General features: G+C 37.4%; 1 protein-coding gene and 1 pseudogene across 4 annotated transcripts in view; one reads left to right on the forward strand and one right to left on the reverse strand.

The window, feature by feature from the left end:
* Nucleotides 1-2,055: 2,055 nt before the first annotated feature.
* LOC117930974 (acyltransferase-like protein At1g54570, chloroplastic) overlaps nt 2,056-22,665 on the forward strand; it is a 46,376-nt gene continuing 25,766 nt past the window's right edge. Inside the window, exons 1-7 of one of the 4 annotated variants that reach the window (XM_034851805.1) lie at nt 2,056-2,080; nt 3,529-3,580; nt 10,575-10,630; nt 11,157-11,315; nt 11,434-11,538; nt 13,827-13,933; nt 14,565-14,686. In XM_034851805.1, coding sequence (XP_034707696.1) covers nt 2,071-2,080; nt 3,529-3,580; nt 10,575-10,630; nt 11,157-11,315; nt 11,434-11,538; nt 13,827-13,933; nt 14,565-14,686 — 611 coding nt within the window. In that variant the 5' untranslated portion in view covers nt 2,056-2,070. Of the gene's footprint in view, nt 2,081-2,174; nt 2,781-3,528; nt 3,581-10,574; nt 10,631-11,156; nt 11,316-11,433; nt 11,539-13,826; nt 13,934-14,564; nt 14,687-22,665 lie in introns of those variants that run through there. The other 3 variants (XM_034851804.1, XR_004653957.1, XM_034851803.1) reach the window with 3 other exon arrangements.
* Nucleotides 19,196-19,282, reverse strand: LOC117931474 (annotated as a pseudogene).

Here is a 22,665-nt window from a genome sequence, read left to right on the forward strand (position 1 = left end):
GAAAATAATTCTGAAAAATAATTTTTGAAAACTTATTTTCTAATGTTTTATTAAATAAAATTTTATTGGAGAATTTGAACTGTTTTTAACTTATTTTTTATACTTTTAAATATGTTTTTAAAATGTTTTTTTGTATGTAATATTTTATTTCATATTTAAGAATGTGGTGCAGAAACTTAAAAAAAACCTACATCAAGACAACCTTCAATCCATTCAGTCAATTGAAGACGGACCCAAGAGAACTGATCCAAGAAGCTTCCAATTACACCCTTAAGGCAAAGAGTAGACCCAAGAAGCTTTGTGCATGTGCATCATCTTGAGTTTTAGAGAGAGAAAAAAGGCATGTGTTGGAGAAGATGATGTAAGGGCAAAAATGGAATAAATTGAATAGCACTGTATTCCTACCGCCGGGAGGATTAGGGTTTGTTTCCTTTTTGAAAATTGTTTTGGAAAATAGTTTTTGGTGTTTTCGAAAAAAAAAAAAAAAAAAATTTTTAAATTGAATTCTGAAAAACATTTTTTGTTCTAAAAAAAAACATGTTAGAAGATTATTTTTTTAATTAATAAAGTATTTTCTTTTATTAACTTGATATTATAAATATATAAATAATTTTTATATGCATAATTCATTTAAATTTAAAAAATATTTTATTTTGAAATTTTTACATCAATTATAATTTTTTTAAACAAATGATGACTTTGTAACCATGTAAGTATATTAATTTCAATAATTTAAGGAAGAAAAAAGGGTTTACGGGTGAGAATGTGGTGGTTGGGTGGAACTTACTTTTGTAAAAACACAAAAAACAACTAGGAAAACATAAAAAGAAGGAAGAGAAAACACAAAGAACAATCTATTATTTTAAATAGTGAAAAAACAATAAAAACATGTTTTTTATTGTTCTCAAAGAAGTGGTTTTTGAGAACACAGAAAATATAAAAAAAAAAGTAAAAACACACCCCCTCCCCCAAACTACCAAAATTTAGGTAGTTTCATAATTGGGCTCTTTCACTTACTTTTCCTAATTTTCTTTTCTAATAATGTATCCAATTGAAATTTTTTACACCTTCCTCTAGAAACTATGAAACACTTAAAAAAATCAATTGAAAAAAAAATCTATAGCATTGTCTCATATCATATCAAACTTTTTAATTTGGGTTGTAGATCAAAATTTAAAGAGTAGCTGAATAAGGGTATTAAGATATGAGATGGGGTTTAGATTAATGACACCAACTACCAAAATAAGTAAATAAATGCAACAATAAAAAGAAGTAGAAAGCAATAAAAATTAAATGGCAACTTAGGGTAGACAAGTGGCAAAATTTGTTGTTGGTAGGTTTAGAGGTAATGAGAGGGTAGCTTTCCAATTGAATCAATTGTTTATATTACCCAAAACCTTGTAGATTGAAGGCTAATGGATGTGTTGGTGATGGTGATAGTGACGTGCCCCTAATATTGGGTAATGATGTTGTGAGTAACCCATCGTTTCCTCTCTGGATGAAACCTAAACTTATGTCATTGATTCTCATCATGTCTATTTAAGTGAAGGTGAGCGACCAACTGGAGCTTCATCTCCATGATTCAAATCACTCCACCCCACCTCTTAATTTTTTCTTCGATGCATGAATCACATTTTAATTGTTGTAAGCATGGACCACTGGCGGCTGTGCAGAAGTTAATAGTCCTGATTAACCTAAAAATGGCTGTTTTATTTTCCAAAGTAAGAAAAAAAAACAAAGATGAAAAAAACAAAGGTAGGAGCATTTTTGAATACTTCGATAGTTTTATTAACCACAAAATGCCAAATGAAGATAAAAAAGGGAAACATCCATTGCAGGGCCACCAATCTCGTGCAGCTCCAAAAGGTGGCTGACACTTCTACGGTGTGAAAACTGAGGCTGAGAGGGGACTTGGGTGGCTCAAGAACAACCAGACAAACAAGCAGCATGTGGACAACCGCCCGACCCAGTGACAGTTCTCTCTCTCTCTCTCTCTCTCTCTCTCTCTTTCTCCATCCGCACACACCCAACTTATCAGAATGGCTATCTGACAACATAGTTCAACCCCACATGGTTAAAGGTTTAAAGAAAAAAACCCATTAATTTTATTTTCATTTATTTATTTCAACGTCCATTTTTTCACTTCCCAATTACTGCTTCCCAATAATTTCTTTCCCTTTTTTACTTGTTGTGGAAACCCCACACTTCATTTTGCTTCTGGGTTTCTCTCTAATTCCCGTTTTGTTCCCATTTGGTTTGTTCTTTTTTGTATATTAAGCACATTGTATATAGCCTTTCCTCTTGTCCTGAAAGTTCTTGAAAGAAGGGGGGTGTATTGGTGTATCGTATATTCCATGCCATGGCATCAGTTTCAAGTTTCCGGGTGGCTCTGCCTAGTTTTGTGCTCAAGTCAGAGTGTAAGTCTAGGAATCGAGCACAAATTCAGTGTTTAACGGGCCCTGATTCGTCCATGGTGTCTTCTGATTCAGTTTTAGTAAATGGAGCTTCTGTTGTTGGAGATAAGTCCAAAATTGAGCCTTTGATCAATGGTGAGAATAGGAGGTTAGGGTCTAAAGTTGAGGAGAAGAAGAGTGTGAAAGATGATGTCAAGGAACAGTTAGAAGTGTTGTGGGATGATGGTTATGGGACTGAGACTGTAAAAGATTACCTTGAGATATCCAAGGAGATGATTAGGCCAGATGGGGGGCCACCCCGGTGGTTTTGCCCAGTGGCCTGTGGGCAGCCTTTGAAGGATTCCCCTGTTCTTTTGTTTTTGCCAGGTAACAAACTCTGGGGACAAACTCTTAAGTTGGTTTCATGTTTGTGATTGTTCTAGAAATACTGGGTACATGTAGATGGCTCTGGTTATGGTGTAAATTTCAGCCTCTCAAAGGTTCTCCAATTCTTTTGGCTTTTCCTAGTAACCGGCTTGTTATAAACTCTCAAGTGGATTTTGAAGTTAGTCAAGTCTCTATAAATAAGGGGCACATGTAGATGGCTTCAATTTCTTATATATTTTACTGGGTCTTTGAAAAATTCCCAATTCTTTTGTTTAGGCCTGGTATCGACAGGGGTGATCAACTCTTGTTAGAGTTTTAGGCTTGTCAACACTTTAGGGGCCCATGTAGATGACTTTAGATTTTTAAATATCTATCTTAGTTTCAAAGAAGTGCTTTTGTTTTCAAAACCGTCTATTCACCGAGAAAATTGAGATTTGAAATTGAAAAAATGGATGTTATGCATGTTTAATGGTTTCTCGGTCACTTTAAAATGAATACTTTCAACAAAACTTAGTCAATATTTATATCATGGTCACCAGAATAGAGTTTTCTGTTTCTCTGGTCATGTGGTGACAAATTTTAGTTTCAAACTATTTACTTTTTTTTTTCTTTTCCATTTCCAATTTACTTGGAATTTTTGTTTGTGTTGATTTTCTTTTTTTGGTAATGATTTTATAGATTTAATCACCAGTTACTGGGTTTTGAATCACAATTAGGGCTGATATATTTTTGTTTTTAATGTATGTAGGTATAGATGGTGTTGGATTGGGCCTCATTTTACACCATAAAGCTCTTGGCAAGTAAGTCATAGTGTTCTCATTCTTTCATTATCATATGGGCAAATAAGTTTTTATATGTATATTATTTTATAGGTAAAATGAATATCTGTTAATCTGTAGCTATATGTAGTTGTATTGGATAAAGTGATAAATGAATCTATTCAAGAGTTTCCCTTGACATGGTGGATCTGAAAATATGTCTATTATGTCCTGAGATGATAATCCAGTTTTTTCTTGAATCTACTCGGTCAGGTAATTTTCCAGCTAAAAATTTATCTTTATGCCTCTAGCTTCCGATTGTCTATAATTGGAATTTTTTACTTAAAAAAATGACTTCTTGGGTTTTTTTTCACTTCCTTTTTAGGTTTTTGTTCCCTTCTTTTCCCTTCTTTTTTCTTTCTATAGGACAGCAGAAACATAATGTTAATAGAACTAGAGATGGGACCTTACTAAAAGGAAGCATGAGCCATCCTTCAGACTGGAACATAAAAGTAAAAAGAGAAGAAAGGCCAAATCTTTGTGCTACCTGGTTGTCAGCCTAGGAATCCAAACAAAGGAACAGGTCAATAATCTTACAAGTCCAAAAATCTAATTTGTATGGCCATTTGAGTAACGTGTGAGAGAACAATCTGTGAGTTCCCCTCTGGTAAGAGATTACTGCCACCCAATGGGGCCACCTTGATCAACTGTTTCAATAGAGCAATGATTTCTGCCTCAATGGTCAAATCATAGCTAGTTGATATTTTCTCCAAGCCTCTGTCTCTATTATCCTTGATCACTTTGCCGATTCTCATTTGTCCTATGTTACCTAACGGACAATTGTCAAAATTCAGTTTAAGGCACCAATAAGGTGGCAATGTTCATTTAATGTCTACTCCTGCATGGTTTCTATAATCTTTTGTACGAAGACGTGAAAATTAAAATTTTATTAAATCAAATGGAAATTACATTTAAATAGACTTAGGTTTGAATAAGAGTTTACAACCAAGTCCAAAACCTACTCTTAATATCTTGGCAGTTTAGTTTCTATCAACTAACCTGATTTATTTTAATTTAAAAATAAAAAACAATAACTCCTATTCTAGATAAATGGAAATAACAACCTAAACATATTGACTTATTTAAATTCTTCCTAAAAACTAGATCTTATCTGTCAACACTCCCCCTCAAGCTTGGCCATAGATGTCAATGAGCCCAAGCTTGCCTACTAAGTACTCAAATGTTGGTCCTGAGAGACCTTTGGTGGGCATCTCTGCAACTTTTTGGTCTGTAGGAATGTACTCTATGCTGATTATTCTGTTATCTAGTTTTTCAGTAATAAAGTGTCTATCCACCTCCACATGTTTGGTTCTATCATGATGAACCGGGTTGTGTGCTATGCTGATTGTGGCATTGTTGTTGCAATAGAGCTGCATAGGGAACTCACAAACTGATCCGCAACTCTTCTAGCAATTGTTTCAACCAAATTGCTTCACAAATACCATAAGTCATGGCTTTGTATTCAGCTTCAGTACTACTCCTTGCTACTACGGACTTCTTTTTGTTGTGCTGAGTCACTAAATTCCCCCAAAGACGTGTGCAATACTTGGATGTTGATTTCCTATCATTGATGGATCCTGCCCAATCTGCATCTGTAAAAATTTCCACTTTTTTGTTTCCTTCTTTACCAAAAAATAATCCTTTCCCCAGAGTCTTCTTGAGATACCTCAATATTTGATAAACGAGATCAAAGTGTCCTTGGCACGATGAATGCATGTATTGGCTTACTACACTTACTGCAAAGGTGATGTCAGGTTTTGTGTGTGAAAGGCATATTAGTTTTCCCACAAGCCATTGATATCTTCCTTTATCAACCATATCTCCTTCAATTAATTTTGCCTTGCCTTCTTGTTCAATTGGAGTCTTTATTGGTTTGCAGTCGAGCATACCTGTCTCTTCTAACAAGTCTAGCGTGTACTTCCTTTGTGATATAGAAATGCCCCTCTTACTTCTTGCGACTTCCATTCCCAAAAAAGATTTCAAAGTTCCGAGATCTTTAACCTCAAACTCCATTGCCATCAATCTTTTAATTTCCTCCATTTCTTTGAAGTTGCCTCTAGTAAGTATTATATCATCTATGTATACTATTAGGGTTGTGATTTTTCCATCTGATGAGTGCTTAACAAATAACGTGTGATCAGTTTGCCCTTGTGAGTATCCGTGGCTCCTAATCACCTTCAAAAATCTATCAAACCATGCACGCGGAGACTGCTTTAGCCCATATGGTGATTTCTTTAACTTGCACACCATTTTGTTTTTCTTATCTTCTTCAAAGCCGAGTGGGAGACTCATGTATACTTCTTCCTCCAATTCACCATTTAAGAAAGCATTCTTCACATAGAGTTGAAACAATGGCTGATCTAAATGTACTACTAGGGATAATAGGACTCGGATTGTGTTGAGCTTTGCCACAGGAGCGAATGTCTCAGTGTAATCTACTCCATAAGTTTGTGTGAAACCTTTTGCAACTAGCCGTGCTTTGTATCTTTCAATCAATCCATCTGGTTTTAATTTGACAGTAAATATCCATTTACATCTGATCACACTCTTGCCTTGTGGTAATTTCACCAAACTCCATGTGTCATTCTTCTTAAGTGCTCGCATCTCTTCAAGGGCTGCATTTTTCCATTCAGGAACAGCAAAGGCTTCTTTTACTGACCTGGGAGTATTAACACTAGATAGATTTGTGGTAAAGGCATGAAATGATGGAGACAAGTTATCATATGACACAGATTTAGAAATAGGATGTTTTGTACATGATCTAACACCTTTCCTATGGGTAATTGGCACATCTAGTGTTTCAAAAATGTTTTCGGGATTACCTGAAGATGAGGAATTAGTTCCTATCACAAGTTCAGATTCTGGACAGTGCATAGAGTTCATGAGCAGCTTGTTTCCTTGAGAATTCTGTTTCTGAGAATAAACACGGAGCTCTTGCTGATTAGGAATATTGAGATCTCCCCCTGTTTCAAGGAGCGGTACTGCTTGTGTTTGCTGTGGCATATTCTCGGATGGTGGTATAGTTTTGGATGGGGTGAGCTCGGGTGTGATGGGTGTAGTAACATCAATCTCAGTCTCAAATGAGGTGAATTCGGGTGTGATGGGTGAAGCAGTAGTGGTTTCGGGTAATGAGGTGGCAGACATGGATGGAGTCTCGGATATAGGTAAGGCAATGGTGTCTCAATCCCACACATGAGCTTTTTGGTTGTGGTTCTCCCCTTGAAGCGAAGTGGGGGAATAGTATGGCACTTCTTCAAAGAATGTGACATCTCGGGAGATAAACATTTTTTGGTCTTGGGACAGTAGCACCGGTACCCTTTTTAGGTTGGAGAATAGCCAAGAAAGATGGTTTTTATGGCTTGAGGGTCAAATTTGGTTCGGTGTTGGGAGTGAAGATGAACAAAGGTGGTGCATCTAAATGTCTTGAGGGGAAGATTATTTACGGTTTGAAGGTGTGGATATGTTTTGGTAAGCAAGGACAGTTGGGAATTGAAGTTTAAGGTTCGATTAGGTAGGCGATTTATGAGAAACGTAGCAATTCAAATGGCATTTCCCCATAGGTATTTGGGAATGTTTGTTGTAAACATGAGAGCACGGGCCACTTCCAATAAATGCCTATTTTTTCTTTCTGAGACTCCGTTTTGTTGCGGTGTATCAACACAAGAACTTTGGTGAACAATTCCCTGTTATAGCAAATATTCTCCCAAGATAGATTGAAAATATTCTCTCCCATTGTCAGTTCTTAAGACACGGTTTTTTTCCTGAAACCGAGTTTGAATCATGCTGTTGAAATTTTGGAATACTTGGTAGGTTTCAGATTTTTCTCGAAGAAGATATACCCAAGTTATTCGTGTATGATCATCAATAAATGTCACAAACCATCTTTTTCCATTCATTGTGGTAACCTTAGATGACCCCCATATGTCGCTGTGAATTAAGGTTTAGGAGAAAATGGTACCTAAGTGTGTTTTGCAAATTGGCCGATGTCACAATTGAAAGAAACAAGAGTTTTTCTTGAAGGATGATGGTAACAAATGTTTCAAATATGAAAAATTAGGGTGGCTGAGTCTATGATGCCACAACATTATTTTCTTATCACTAGAAAGAGAAATAGGCGAAATACTAGTCGCAAAGGCTTGTCGCCTCTCATTCTCTGTGTCCTCAAGGAAGTAAAGCCCCTCATGAACTCTAGCACTACCAATCATCCTCCCTGATGATAGGTCTTGAGAGTGACACATAGAGGAATGAAAATTAGCAACACAATTATTATCATGAGTGAGTTTACTTATTGACAACAGATTGCATTTTAAGGCGGGAACATGAAGGACTGAATTAAGAGTTAGGTCTTTAGATACTTTTACTGAACCTATTCCTGCAACAGAAGACAAGGATCAATCTGTAATTTTCACTTTAGTAGAACTAGGACATGGAGTATAAGAGAGGAAAAAATTAGAGACACCTGCCATATGGTTGGAGGCACCAGAATCAATGATCCAAGGTTCCTTAAAGTGAATGGTAGATTTTAAGGCTGAGTGATAGTTACCAGATTGAGCTACAGAACATAATCCAAGGCTTGGAGTTGATGAGGATGGGGCAGGTGACTGATCGAGAAGGCGACAGAGTTGCTTAATCTGTTCCTTGCTAAACATAATTGAGGCTTGATTTTCTGTTGTTGCTTCATTGTCTTGGTTTGATTGAGTTTGACATGCATGTCCTTCAGTTTGTCTTTGGGGAACCCAATTTGCAGGTTTGCCATGAATTTTCCAACATATGTCACTGGTATGTCCATGGCGGTTAAAATGGTCGCACCACATTTGTTCTCCTCGTCGTGGTGTCCTAGAATCATTGTTGTTCCTTGCTAGTTGCAAAAGCTGAGCTTTCTGTTGGTGGGTGCACTAGGAGATCCTTCCTCTGGCAGCATGACTTTCCAGCTTTTTTCTTCTCTATGAACTTCAGCAAATGCTTCTTCAGTTGTTGGGAATGGAAGACGACTCAAGATATGTCCTCTGACTTCATCCAGGCCTCGATTTAATCCAGCAAGAAAGTCGTACACACGTTCTTTTTCAAGAATCTGTCTCTGCTTCACATTACAGGTTGCACACACTGAATCTTCTTCAAGGAAAAGATCCAGTTCTTGCCAACTGTCCTGTAGATCAGTGAAGTATTGAGTAACAAATTTGGTACCCTGTTTCATCTCCTTCAGTTTTGAAGGAATTTTGAACACTTGTGAGGCATTGCTGAGATCGGAATTTGTTCTTCTAGCAGTATCCCATACATCTTTAGCTGTTGGAAGGAAGAGATATCAGCGGCTGATCATGGGTTCCATGGAGTTGATAAGCCATGTGTGTACAATGGAGTTTTCTGCAAACCATTTCTTGTATGCAGGGGCAGTTGGAGCCGGAGCTTTAGCTTCACCGGTGATGTATTTGAATTTTCCTCTGCTGCAAATCACAATTTTTATTGATTGAGACCATTGAAGATAGTTTTTTCCGTTACGTTTGTGAGCTGTAATCTGGGGTGAGCTGTTGTCGCCGCCGGGAAACGCTGTGACTGGCTGATCAGCGTGAGTCTTGTCGGAGATTTCTGATTTGGGATTGTCTCCACGTAAGGACCCTGTCATGGCTGTTTTTGCCATGGAAATTATCAGAGTTCTAGCTCTGATACCATGTATGAAGATTAAAATTTTTATTAAATCAAACAGAAATTACATTTAAATAGACTTAGGTTTGAATAAGAGTTTACAACCAAGTCCAAAACCTACTCCTAATATCTCGGCAGTTTAGTTTCTATCAAATAACCTGATTTATTTGAATTTAAAAAGAAAGAACAAACTGATAACTCCTAATCTAGATAAATGGAAATAACAACCTAAACATATTGACTTATTTAAATTCTTCCTAAAAACTAGATCCTATCTGTCAACATCCCTGCATGCTCCTCTCATTTTCAACATAATCCCACTGGTGATGGGGACACCCCAAAAACTCTAGCTGCATATTCCCAAAGGAAGGTAAGGTAGTGTATGGAATTCTAGAAGACATCCAAGGTCCTCCACCTATCTTCAAAGATTCTAACATTATTCTTAATCCATATCCTCCAACAGCCCCCCACTATAGCACTTGTCCCTAGTTTTTTTTCCCCCAAAACCATGAAATGAAATAACCACAATAGCTGCAATTTGTTCAGGAGGAGCCTGGGAAATATCTGCCAATCTGAAATTTCAGCTCTTGAGAATACTTTCTGCCTTTGCCTTGCCATAATCATGAAGGAATGTTTCTACAGATTTTCCCATGAAACGATTAGAGGCTAATCAGACTTATGGCAAAGATTGGGGAACATATAAACAATTTCTTCGCATTTATGGCACCATTCTGAGATTAGATAGTTCCTCTTATAGAGCAAAAAGCAACTTCTTTAGAGTCATTGCTAACTGCCTTGTGTGTGCTTGTTTTCTATGCTGCAGTTTTGAAATCAAATTGATAGAATAGCTAGAAAAATTACAATTGCATTACACTTGGGAAACACTCTGATACTTGGAACTTGTATATGTTCTTGTAGTTTATTGTTAGTTGCAAAAGCAAGATTCTTTTGAAAAGATTTCTAAATTAATTTTTTTGGACTGCCTAGCTTTATTTTATTTATGCTTTTTAACAAGGTTATTTTTGTTTTTCCTTATTTTCCTCAATGGGTACTGTTATCCATGTGAGAATTGAAGTTGTATTGACAAGATCATAGTTGTACAAATGCATTGCTTTCATGGTCTTCTTTTGCTTTCTTTTCTTGCTTAGTATGTGTATGTGCGGTTTTCCAAGATTTTTTTTTTTTTTTTGAATCCATATGTTCCATTCAAAATAATGAATCATATCCACTCTAGGGATCGCACTTGTCCTGTTCAGGAAAATCCTCTGAGGCTTTAGTTCTGTAAAATTTGGGTTAACTTTAAGTAAATTTCTGATTTTGAATTGTTCAATTTCAGGGTTTTTGAAGTTCGGTGCATGCATATTCCTGTTTATGATCGAACGCCATTTGAAGGTCCTAACTGCAAAAGCTTCTAAATATAGCAGAGAATTTTTCTTGAATTATTTATAGAGTTCACTTATTTATGGAGTTCATTATAATATTTTTATATATTATTTCCCTTAGTTTTGAAATTGATACCGTTATATTGTATTATATCTTAAATCTTTGGAATTAGTATTTATTGAGAGATTTTTTGGAACTTTCCTTTGCTGGATTTATAGTGCTTAGGATTTGTGCTTTGGTGCCTAAGCAATGTGCATTTCTGCATGTACACTTGCATGCACCCTATGGTCATGCTTTTGCAAATTTGTTTTTCTATTTATAAGATTTTATCGTTTTTATCAATATAATTTGATGGTAATCCCTTATGGGCAGCTCAACTGGCAGGCACTCCTGCTTAGGGATGGGAGGTCCCAGGTTTTATTCTGGGCATGCCTAATATACAGTCCTTGTTCCTGCTAAGTGGAAATAGTGGGTTTCTGTATTATAAAAAAAAAAACTTAATGCCAATTTGTTTTCTTCTTTTTCTGGTATGAAGGTCTGGTGAAACTTGTGGAAAAAACTGTGAGGCTTGAGCATGCTTCATCTCCAAATAAACCCATTTATTTGTTAGGAGAGTCATTTGGAGGATGCCTGGCACTTGCTGTTGCTGCTCGTAATCCTACCATTGACCTGGTAGTGATATTAGTAAATCCAGGTCAGTTTCCAGATTTACAGTTTAATTTTATCATCATATTTTATTTAGATGCGTCTGGTTGAACAACTCTGTTCACTGATACATGGTAGTAACTGATGTCTTTGGTTGTTCATTTTAGCAACATCATTTGGGAGGTCACAGCTGCAACCTTTGCTCCCTATAGTGGAGTCTTTGCCTGATGGACTTCATTTCACAGTACCTTATCTGCTCAGCTTTATTATGGGTATGTGCTTTCAAATTCTATGTTGAGTTTCTTTATTTTTTTGAAAAATTATATGGAAATATTATGAAATAGACATTCTTAAAACTATTACTGTTTTTATGAAACAAACATTATGTTATTTGATGCTCTGTGCTGCTTCTCTAAGCATGAATTCCTGATTGTATTAAGTTTTGGCTGCCTTCTAGAAAGCATGATAATGAATGATATTTCTTTGTCATTCATTGGATGAATTTTGTTTCATTTACAATCTTAAATTCAACCTGAACTGTTGATGAAAAATTGACATTGTTGAAAAGCCTGATATATATTATGAGCCTAAATCTTATCAGCTTAAACGTTTAGGAAAATTAGTAGCCTAATATGGTATCTGAGCCTCAGGAGGTGGTGAGTTTGAACCTCACCATATTTCCCTAATTTATTGAGTCCATGTGTAAGCCTAAAGAAGGCTTTTTGCTGTTTCTTTGCCTACAGGTCAGTTTGTCTCTCTACATAGGTATGAGGCCGTACATGAGGGAGGGTGTTTCTTAGGAAGACTGGTTGTCCAACAGAAGTACTTTAAACCACTTTTATAAATATATGGACTTACCAGTAGTGTTAGAAATCACTGTTGAGCCAAGCAAGGGACAAGTCTTGTCAATCTAGTTGTACTATTGTTTGGTCCTTGATAATCTTATCCATGGGATGAAGTGGTAAATCCACTTTCATGCTGTGGATTGGTGGATTGCAGCAGGTCCACCAAATTCATGGATTGAAATCTTTTGGGTGCTTGAATTTTGTTAAGTCTGTTTGATAAACTTATAATTTCTTCCTAAAAAGATCTAAAGAAACCTCAAATGCTAGAAATTACAATTGGCTCACTGACTTCTCACTGAAACCTACTGAGAAATGAAAATTGAGAACTTTTCTGTCAACTTTTCATGTCATATGGCAATCATGATTTCTGAGTTATATGTACCATTTGTTTGGTTGGAATTCCTATACATATATAATCATATTGATATGCATGCAAACACAAATATATTTGCAGGCTTAGATATATTTTCAAAGGCATAAATGGAAATATCTACAGTAATATTGAGTTTCAGAAGATATGGAGATATTAATAACAAGCTTTTTATTGATAATCTAAACATTTGAGTTATTGGTAGAGATATGCACAAGTAAATGGATTTTAAAGCCATGTATGCATTATTCTGCATGCTATACAAGCTCTGGAGCATTAATTCCATCTCTGCACTCCCCCCTTATACCATCAAATCACTCTCTTGAGCTCTTGATCCTGTGCTTGCATCTTCTTTTGCTAGTTGCTTCAATGGCATTTACTTAAAGCTTGTGTATTTAGTATCTTGAAACTAAAAATGTATAACCCACAATTTGTTCCGCTTTAATGTTGCATCCTTTTTCCTCTCAATGAGGGTTAATTTCTGTTCCCAACAGCATCATTATCTCCCATATTGACATCAACAATGACAAATCCTCCGTGTGTGTGTGATAGCTGCAATAACCATTCCTTGGGGATTTTTAACGATGTTCCATTGAAATATTCTGTGTGCACCTCCTGGGAGTTTTACTATAACCTATTTTGAACTTGTATTATCTTGGAATATCTTGCTGGTTGAGTCATCAATATGTTTTGTTTTGAGTTTATTTAGAAGTTTCTCCAATGATTTGCTGAAGAACCATGAAGTACCGTTCCTTAGGGATTTTGAGTGATCTTCCATTCATTTGCACCTCTTGGAGTTTTATTGTAACCCATCCTGAACTTGTATTGTATCAGAAATATCATGTTGATTGAGTTATCCTTGTGTCTTGTTTTGAATTTATTTTGAAGTTTCTTCAATGAGTCGCTGAAGAACTCTGAAGTGGGAAGTTCTTGCATTTGATAGCCTTTTGGATGTTCTGTGTATGCATCATGCAACTTGATACTGCACTGGATCTTGGATTATGGGATTGATATGCTAAATTCAGGGTTCACTTTTTTCCCCCTTTTTCATTCCATTTCATCAAGCAACAATTAGCATCCTAAGCATTTCCTTTTCTTTATGTTCTCAGATGCAAATAGGCCCATGAATTGGCTTGTATGTAAATTTTCTAGTTGTTCCATTTCATCAAGATACTTATTCATGGAATCAATCTTATGGTTCATATATTTGTTTTTATTTTGTCGATACAAGCTACTAAATATTTTCTTTATATAGCTTGTTTATAAACTTTATCATTTATTATCCAATTCAGTTTTTAGCTTCAATTTGCTCTCATCTTATGGTTGCTTACTTTCTTGACACCAGGAGATCCAATGAAGATGGCAATGGTCAATATTGATAGTACACTTCCTCCTCCATTTGTAGTTGAACAATTATCTGGGAACCTCACTGCTTTGCTACCATGTCTTTCTGTAAGAAGTCCTCCACTGCTTATGCTTTCTCTGAACTTTTTGATTTCAAATTTTTTCTATGGTGTAAGAATTGCTTTTGGTACTATTTATTTTTGAAATTTACTTAAGATCAAATAACAGTTCAGAATGGAGTTAAATACATTTTACTATCAGTTGTTGGAAGGATGTTGGAGGGAGCATTCCAATATAATCTTTTCCCCTGGAACATTCAATTTGTTATAGATTGAAATAGATCTTGAAGTTAACAAAGAACAAAAAAGGGAAAAAGAAAAAAAAAAGTACAGGAAAGGCAACTGGTTTTTCATTGTTTATCGATGGGGCGTAGTTCATTTAGTTAGTTTAGATGATAGTTGTACACTGAACTGGAAAACTCTTCCAACTTTTCCTTGGTTAAATTATTTTGAACATTTCATTGTGGTAAGGTAAAATTTCAGGTTGCAGATATTGCAATAGGTTAAAGCCTTGCAGGAAAATAGAACAGGTGGGTGCATTGTTTAATGTAGGCTAGGTTGATTTCTTGTGTAACACTATTGCGGTACAATCCTATCTTGTTCATAAAGTTGTTAATTGATTTATCTGAGGATGAGGATGTTTGGATATTTTCTGGGTTTTAATTTTCTTCCTTTCTTAGGGCTTGTCTGACATCATACCCAAAGACACTCTTCATTGGAAGCTGAAGCTGCTTAAATCAGCTGCTGCTTATGCTAATTCCCGCCTCCATGCTGTTAAAGCTGAAGTACTTTTGCTTGCTAGGTTTTTGTTCTCTCTTGCTTTCATGTGGATCTTTGTTATATTCACCATCCATGAATATTTTATATTGAATCTCTTTTTGAATTTTTGTTTAGTGTGTTCTTTTTTTCCTTTATTTTCTTTTTTTACATTTGGTTTTGATTTTGTGGTAGCCATTCAACTCTATGATCCCCTTAGTGGTTGTGTTCTGCCTCTAATTATTAATCTCTGCTTACAAATTTTATATTTTTAATTCTAGAGTTCACCAAATCAAGTTATTATTGATTTTAGAGTAGGCATATGGTTTTTACCTTGAGAGGGAGAAAGGAATATAGAACGCATTTGTAACATGGGCTTGTAGCAAGAATGATTATGATTGGATGGGAGACTGATTGAGTTTCCAAGTCTTAGTTGTCTTACATCAAAAGGTTGACACCAGGTGACACTGCTCTTATATTTGTCACAGATGCAGAAACCGTCAGATAAATTAGGTGGTTATGTTGTGATTCTTTTCTGATGATTTATTTTCTTTGTCCACTCTGTCTTTCTCTGTCTTTGTGAGTTGTACAAATCTTTCCATTTTTCAGTTTGATCGATCTATTCATTTGTGGAGCTATTTACTGGATTGCAGACATTTCTAGAGCACCTTTAATAGAGGGACAAATTGACAATTTTGAAAGAAATTATTCTCAACCTCTTTTAGATATGAATCTGTCTAATTCAGAAGAGACAAACTTCCATTAGTATCCCAATTTCAATTTAAATATGGGTTTGATTCACACTTAATATTCAGAGAAATATTTGCCATTTGAAGAGAGGGAAAGTATTGAGAAAGGGTAGATGTATATAACCTTTCAACGAGATAGAGCCTTTTCAACTCTCTTAAAACATGTCTCATGGTTCCATCTCTTTCTACTCTCACTTTTTTTTTTTTAATGCCCATGTGTTTCTATTTATGTGCATGGGTTTCTTAAGATTAAATGAAAATTATGGGTTAAACTCTGGAGATATTTGACAGTCTTAAATTGGGAAATACTAGTGAAGGTCACAAGGTTTTGAATATTGTGAAGAGGAGATTTGTTTTGATCCTATCCAATTGAAATGTTCTTATTCCTCATGGAAGTTTAGATGTTCAAGACCTCATTCGATTGAGAGGTTTTGTTTTGATTTTTCACTTATGGTTCTATATAGATGTATAGGTCTTATTAACATACTGGAGTAGGTCAATATATATATATATATATATATATATATATATATATATATATATTTTTTTTTTCTGTTTAGCTTTTGTAAATATGGGGAAGATTCCTTATTCTTCTCATGTATTTGCTTTACCTATTTCTTATACATTCTATTTTCTGATTAAAAAAAAAGAAGAAAGAAATATATGAATTTTGGGTGTAGAGTACATTAAGGAGCGAGAGATTAGAGAAAATGATGCTTATACTTCATTGCACTTGCATAAAAAAAGAGTAAGATCAACAAAATTTTAGATTTCAGACTATCAACCTAGTCACTATCTTGTATAAGATCATAGCTTAAGTCTTTTTAGGTTGTATCCGAGGAGTCCTTCATGAAACCATTCATATTTCCCAAGGAGCTTTTGTTGAGGGGAGGCAGATTTTGGACATAGTTCTAAGGTCCAATGAAATGGTGGATGAGAACAAATGTTCAAGAGAGAAAGGGGTAGTCTTCAAGATTGATTTTGAAAAGGTCTCTAATCATGTGAACTTGGGTTTTTGTGATCATGCACTAAAGAAGAAAGAGGCTTAGTGCAAGATGGGTGTCATGGATGAAGGGTTGCTTGTTTGTGACAAATTTTGTGGTCTTAGTGAATGGAAGCACCAAAGGATTGGTTAAAGCAATCAAAGGTTTAAGATAAAGAGATCCTTTTTCCCCATTGCTCTCACCATTGCAATGTCAAAATACTAAAAAAAACTCCACAGAATCTGAGAACTCTGATCAGTTTTTTTATATTTCACTGCATCCATCTATATACAGATATATATTCTATACACGGAGTCTAACTGATTCCTAAATTGTATATGGTAACATTAACAAATACATGGTAAGCCAATCTGTCAATCTTTTCCTATATGTACAACCAATATGATTCCTAAATTGTATATGGTAACATTAACATTCCTATATGTACAGCCAATATGATTCCTAAATTGTATATGGTAACATTAACATCCCCCCTCAAATTGATGCTTGTAAGTCAACCAGCAACAATTTGCCAATAAGAAATTGATGCCGTTGTCGAGTCAAAGCTTTGGTGAAGATATCAGCCACTTAGAGATCAGAAGAGATGTGAAGAAGAGATATCACCCGACTTTCCAAGGTGTCTCGAATAGAATGACAATCAACCTCAATGTGCTTGGTACGTTCATGAAAAACGGGATTGGTGGCAATCTGAATAGCACTAGTGTTATCAGCATGAAGAGGTGTAGAAGTAGTCTGAGGAAACCTAAGCTCCTTAAGAAAACCGCGTAGCCATACAATTTCAGAACAAGCAGTAGACATGGCATGATACTCGGCCTCAGTAGAGGATTTAGAAACACGATCTTGTTTCTTACATCTCCAAGAAATTAAGGCATCACCTAAAAACATGCGCCAACCCGTAGTAGATCGACGTGTATTTGGACACCTAACCCAATCAGCATCATTATAGGCAACAAGTTGAAGAGAGGAGCCGGTAGGAAAGAATAACCCACGAGTAGGTGAACCTTGAAGATAGCGGATGATGCATCAAACTGCAGCAAGATGGAGATGTTGAGGAGAAGTCATAAACTGACTGACCTAATGAACAACATAGGATATATCAGGTCGAGTAGTGGTCAAGTAGATAAGACTCCCAACCAGGCGCCAATAGAGAGTAGGATCATCCAGAAGGTCCCCTTCATCCTTCCTGCATTTGACATTTACCTCCATAGGAGTATCAACAGAAGAAGTGTCCTCCAAACCAGCAAAAGTGATAAGATCTTGAATATACTTATGTTGGTTCACAAAAATACCACTAGCTCGATGATGAACTTCCAATCCTAAGAAGTATGTGCGCTGTCCAAGATCTTTCATATGGAAAGTTGTATGTAACATCCGCTGAAGCTTAGTAATCAAACCACAGTCAGTGCCAGTAATGATAATATCATCCACATAAACCAAGAGAAGGACTATACCTAACACAAACGTGTGGAAGAAGAGGGAAGAATCATACTGACTTTGGGTAAAACTGAAGGAAAGAATTGTACTGCGAAACTTCTCAAACCAAGCTCGGGGCGCTTGCTTGAGCCCATACAAAGAACGTTTTAGGTTACAGACATCATGAGGAGAAGAATTAGTTATACCAGAGGGAAGCTTCATGTAAATCTCTTCCTGGAGATCACCATGAAGAAAAACATTCTTTACATCCATCTGATGTAGTTGCCATGACTGTGAAGCGGCAATAGCTAAGATGGTTCGAACCGTGGTCATTTTGGAAATAGGAGCAAATGTCTCCTCATAATCAACCCCATATTCCTACTTGTTACCTAGAGCTACGAGGCGAGCTTTGTACCAATCCAAAGAGCCATCAGAACGAAGTTTTACAGAGAAAACCCATTTACTCCCAATAGGTTTGACTGTAGGAGGACAAGGAACAATATCCCAAGTATGATTCTCCTCAAGTGCTTGAAGTTCTGTTTGCGTTGCATTTTGCCAACACTTATGTTCTATGGCCTGTTTGTAGCAAGAGGGAATAGAAATAGTGGATAAAGTAGCAACAAGAGAGACAGGAGAGAAGAATCCATACCAATCAGGGGGTCGAGAAAGACGAGTAGACTAACGAAGAGTGGTGGAAGCAGGAGCAGGATCAGGTGCCTAGTCAAGATCGAAAGGGGGCACAGAGGAAGTGGAACCAGACTCATGTTGACTACGTCTCTCATACACAAAACTGTTAGCTGTACATATCTGTACATACCATAATGTGGTTGTTTCCTTAGGGATAACACCTTCCTAATCAGGTCTCTCAATTGTATATATATATATATGTATTACTCCTCTGATAAATAATAGAAATTAAGAAGTACCTTGATTTGGTTACATGGTATCAGAGCCATTGGCTCAAAGTCTGGGAGGTGTCAAGATCGGCCGGTACCCGAAGTCCGGCGACCTGAAGCTGAACGCGTGAGAAGCAGGACGCATCAACTCACGCGCCGGCGCGTGGAGGAGCGTAGCAGCTTCTGTTGGCCAAGGATCAGTTGCGTGGGTGTCGCAATCCCGTTCTCTGGCCAAGGTGATCTCGCTCCGCTCTTGTTCTTTGAGATTCTGACCTTGGGGTTCCGTGAGTGAACCCTTTCCTGATCCCGATCTCTCTGGTTACCGCGAGTCACCGCTGCAATCCTCGAGAAAGAAAGAGAGAGATTTGTGGATGGTGTTGAGATTCTGCCATTGGGACGCGTCGACGGAGATTGGTCAGATTTGTCACCTTCGCCGGAACCTTGCCCCTCGATCCACCCTGCCCCTCGATCCACCTTCCTGAGACGCCTTCTTCTCAGATACGCGTATTGTCGTCCGATACATCAGACGTTGGTGATGAGACCCAGCCATCACGAGTTTAGCGAAAATCAAACCTCACTGCCCTCTTAATTTCTTCTTCCAGGATTCGAACCCCGGTCTCAGATCCCGACACCCTCTCACGCTTTCTCTTCGACGCTGATCACCGGCGTTCCTCCTGCTCCGCCGCAACCCTAGATTCGCACTTTGCTCCGAATCTGGCCGGCTGTTCCCTGTACATCACAGTCGCCGGAAACCGACGGTTGTGATTCTCCTTCCGCCCACCTTGGCAGCCACGACAGCAATCCATTTTGTCAAGGGGTTTTATAGTTGCTTTTGACGCAATCTTTGACGCTTTTGCCCCTTTGTGTAAGAAAGGTACTTGTCTCTTTCTTCTTGCTGTGTGGTGAATTATAATTTCTGGGCTGATTACTTTGGAGATTGAATTTTATCATGGAAGAGAATAAGCATTCTGTTGCTGATATAGTGCCCATTGTGTCAAAAATAACTGAACACAAATTAAATGGGTCTAATTATATTGAATGGAGCAAGACTATCAAAATTTATCTGAGAAGTGTTGCTAAAGATGATCACTTGACTGAGGAACCTCCTACTGATATCACTAGAAAACTTTGGTTGCAAGATGATGCACGGTTATTTCTGCAGATGAAAAACTCTATTAATAGTGATATTGTTGGTCTGCTGAGCCATTGCGAATTTGTTAAGGAGCTAATGGATTATCTTGATTTTCTGTATTCTGGAAAAGGAAATGTCTCTCGGATGTATGATGTATGGAATGCCTTCCATTGTCCTGAAAAGGGAGCTAAATCCCTCACTGCATATTTTATGGACTTCAAGAAGGTATATGAGGAATTGAATGCACTTATGCCTTTTAGTCCGGATGTTAGAGTCCAACAGGCTCAACGGGAACAGATGGCTGTTATGAGCTTCTTATCCGGTCTCCCATCTGAGTTTGAGACTGCCAAATCTCAGATTCTTTCTGGTTCTGACATTGGTTCCCTTCAGGAAGTTTTCAGTAGAGTTCTACGAACTGAGAATGTCTCATCTTCTCAGCACACCAATGTTCTTGTTGCCAAAGGAGGAAATGCAGAAAATACAAGAAGGGTGAATAATAGGGGCGGAAACAGGGCATTCGAAAATCGTGGCAATGATCCAAGTACTATTGTGTGTTTTTACTGCCATGAGGCTGGCCATACCAAGAGAAACTGCAGGAAATTGCAAAATCGAAATCGGAGAATTCAAACTGCCAATGTTGCTACATCTGATACTGCTACGTTTTCAGACTCCTCAGACAAGATCATCACTATGACAGCAGAAGAGTTTGCCAAATATTCACAGTATCAAGACACACTGAAAGCATCTACTCCTGTTAGTGCTCTGGCAGAGTCAGGTAAAACATGTCTTGTCTCCTCCTCAAACAAATGGATAATTGATTCAGGTGCCACAGATCATATGACAGGTAATCATAAAACTTTCTCTACCTTCCGAACACATTCTGCTCCCCCTGTTACTGTTGCTGATGGTTCTACCTATGAGATTAAAGGGTCTGGGACTGTGAAACCAACATCTTCTATTACGTTATCGTCTGTGTTAAACTTACCAAATTTGGCCTTTAACCTAATCTCTGTCAGTAAACTTACCAAAAATCTGAATTGTAGTGTCTCATTTTTCCCTGATCATTGTGTGTTTCAGGATCTTATGACGAACCGGACATTTGGTAAAGGACATGTATCTGATGGGCTCTATATTCTTGACGAGTGGGTACCTCGACCAGTTGCGTGTGTTAGTACTGCCTCTCCTGTTGAAGCTCATTGTCGGTTAGGACATCCTTCTCTATCGGTGTTGAAGAAATTATGTCCTCAGTTTGATACTTTACCTTCATTAGATTGTGAGTCGTGTCATTTTGCGAAGCATCATCGTAGTTCTTTAGGCCCAAGGATTAATAAACAGGCTGAGTCTTTGTTTGAGTTAGTACATTCTGATGTTTGGGGTCCATGCCCTGTTACTTCTCAAACTGGGTTTCGATATTTTGTTACCTTTGTGGATGATTTTTCTCGAATGACTTGGATTTATTTTATGAAGAATCGTTCAGAAGTGTTTTCCCATTTTTGTGCTTTCTCTGCTGAGATTAAAACCCAATATGATGTGTCTGTGAAAATATTAAGAAGCGATAATGGAAAAGAATATGTGTCTAACTCATTTCAGAATTACCTGAGTCACCATGGGATTCTTCATCAAACATCATGTGTTGATACTCCTTCTCAAAATGGGGTTGCTGAAAGAAAAAACAGGCATTTACTTGAGACAGCTCGTGCACTCATGTTCCAGATGAAGGTTCCGAAACAGTTTTGGGCTGATGCCGTTTCCACAGCTTGCTTTCTGATCAACCGTATGCCCACTGTAGTGCTTAAAGGTGATATTCCGTACAAAGTAATACATCCACAGAAATCACCTTTTCCCCTTGAACCAAGAATTTTTGGATGTACATGCTATGTTAGAGATACAAGGCCTTTTGTTACTAAACTTGATCCTAAGGCGTTACGGTGTGTTTTCTTGGGGTACTCCAGACTGCAAAAGGGCTATAGATGTTTCTCGCCTGATCTCAATAAGTATCTAATTTCAACGGATGTTGTGTTTTCCGAAGACACATCCTTCTTCTCTTCACCCACAAGTTCCGCAAGTGAGGAGGATGAAGAATGGCTCGTGTATCAAGTGGTTCATTCAAGACCAATTGCTGGACAATCAAGTGTAGTTGATTCTGATGCGTCTCTTGCTCATTTGGGTCCTGTTGTTACTATTCCTCCTGCTCCAGACAAACCACCCATTGTCCAGGTGTACTCTCGGCGCCCAGTGACAACAGATACATGTCCTGCACCAGCTCCTTCGTCATCTGATCCTTCCAGTGATCTCGACCTTCCTATTAGCCTTCGAAAAGGTAAGCGACACTGCAAATCTATCTATTCCATTGCTAACTTTGTGTCTTATGATCACCTGTCAACTTCCTCAAGTGTCCTTGTAGCCTCTATAGATTCTATTTCAGTCCCTAAAACTGTTACAGAGGCCCTGAATCATCCTGGGTGGAAGAATGCAATGCTTGAAGAAATCTGTGCATTGGAGGATAATCATACATGGAAGCTTGTTGATTTGCCTCCAGGAAAGAAAGTTGTTGGCTGTAAGTGGGTCTTTGCGGTAAAAGTTAATCCTGATGGCTCTGTGGCACGACTGAAAGCCAGACTTGTAGCTAGAGGATATGCTCAGACATATGGAGTAGACTATTCTGATACTTTCTCTCCTGTTGCCAAACTCAATTCAGTTCGACTATTTATTTCTATTGCTGCTTCCCAACAGTGGATGATACATCAGTTAGACATCAAGAATGCTTTTCTTCATGGTGATCTAGAGGAAGAGGTCTATCTGGAGCAACCTCCTGGGTTTGTTGCTCAGGG

The sequence above is a fragment of the Vitis riparia genome, chromosome 14 (genome assembly GCF_004353265.1).
Source record: "Vitis riparia cultivar Riparia Gloire de Montpellier isolate 1030 chromosome 14, EGFV_Vit.rip_1.0, whole genome shotgun sequence".
Classification (NCBI taxonomy): Eukaryota; Viridiplantae; Streptophyta; class Magnoliopsida; order Vitales; family Vitaceae; genus Vitis; species Vitis riparia.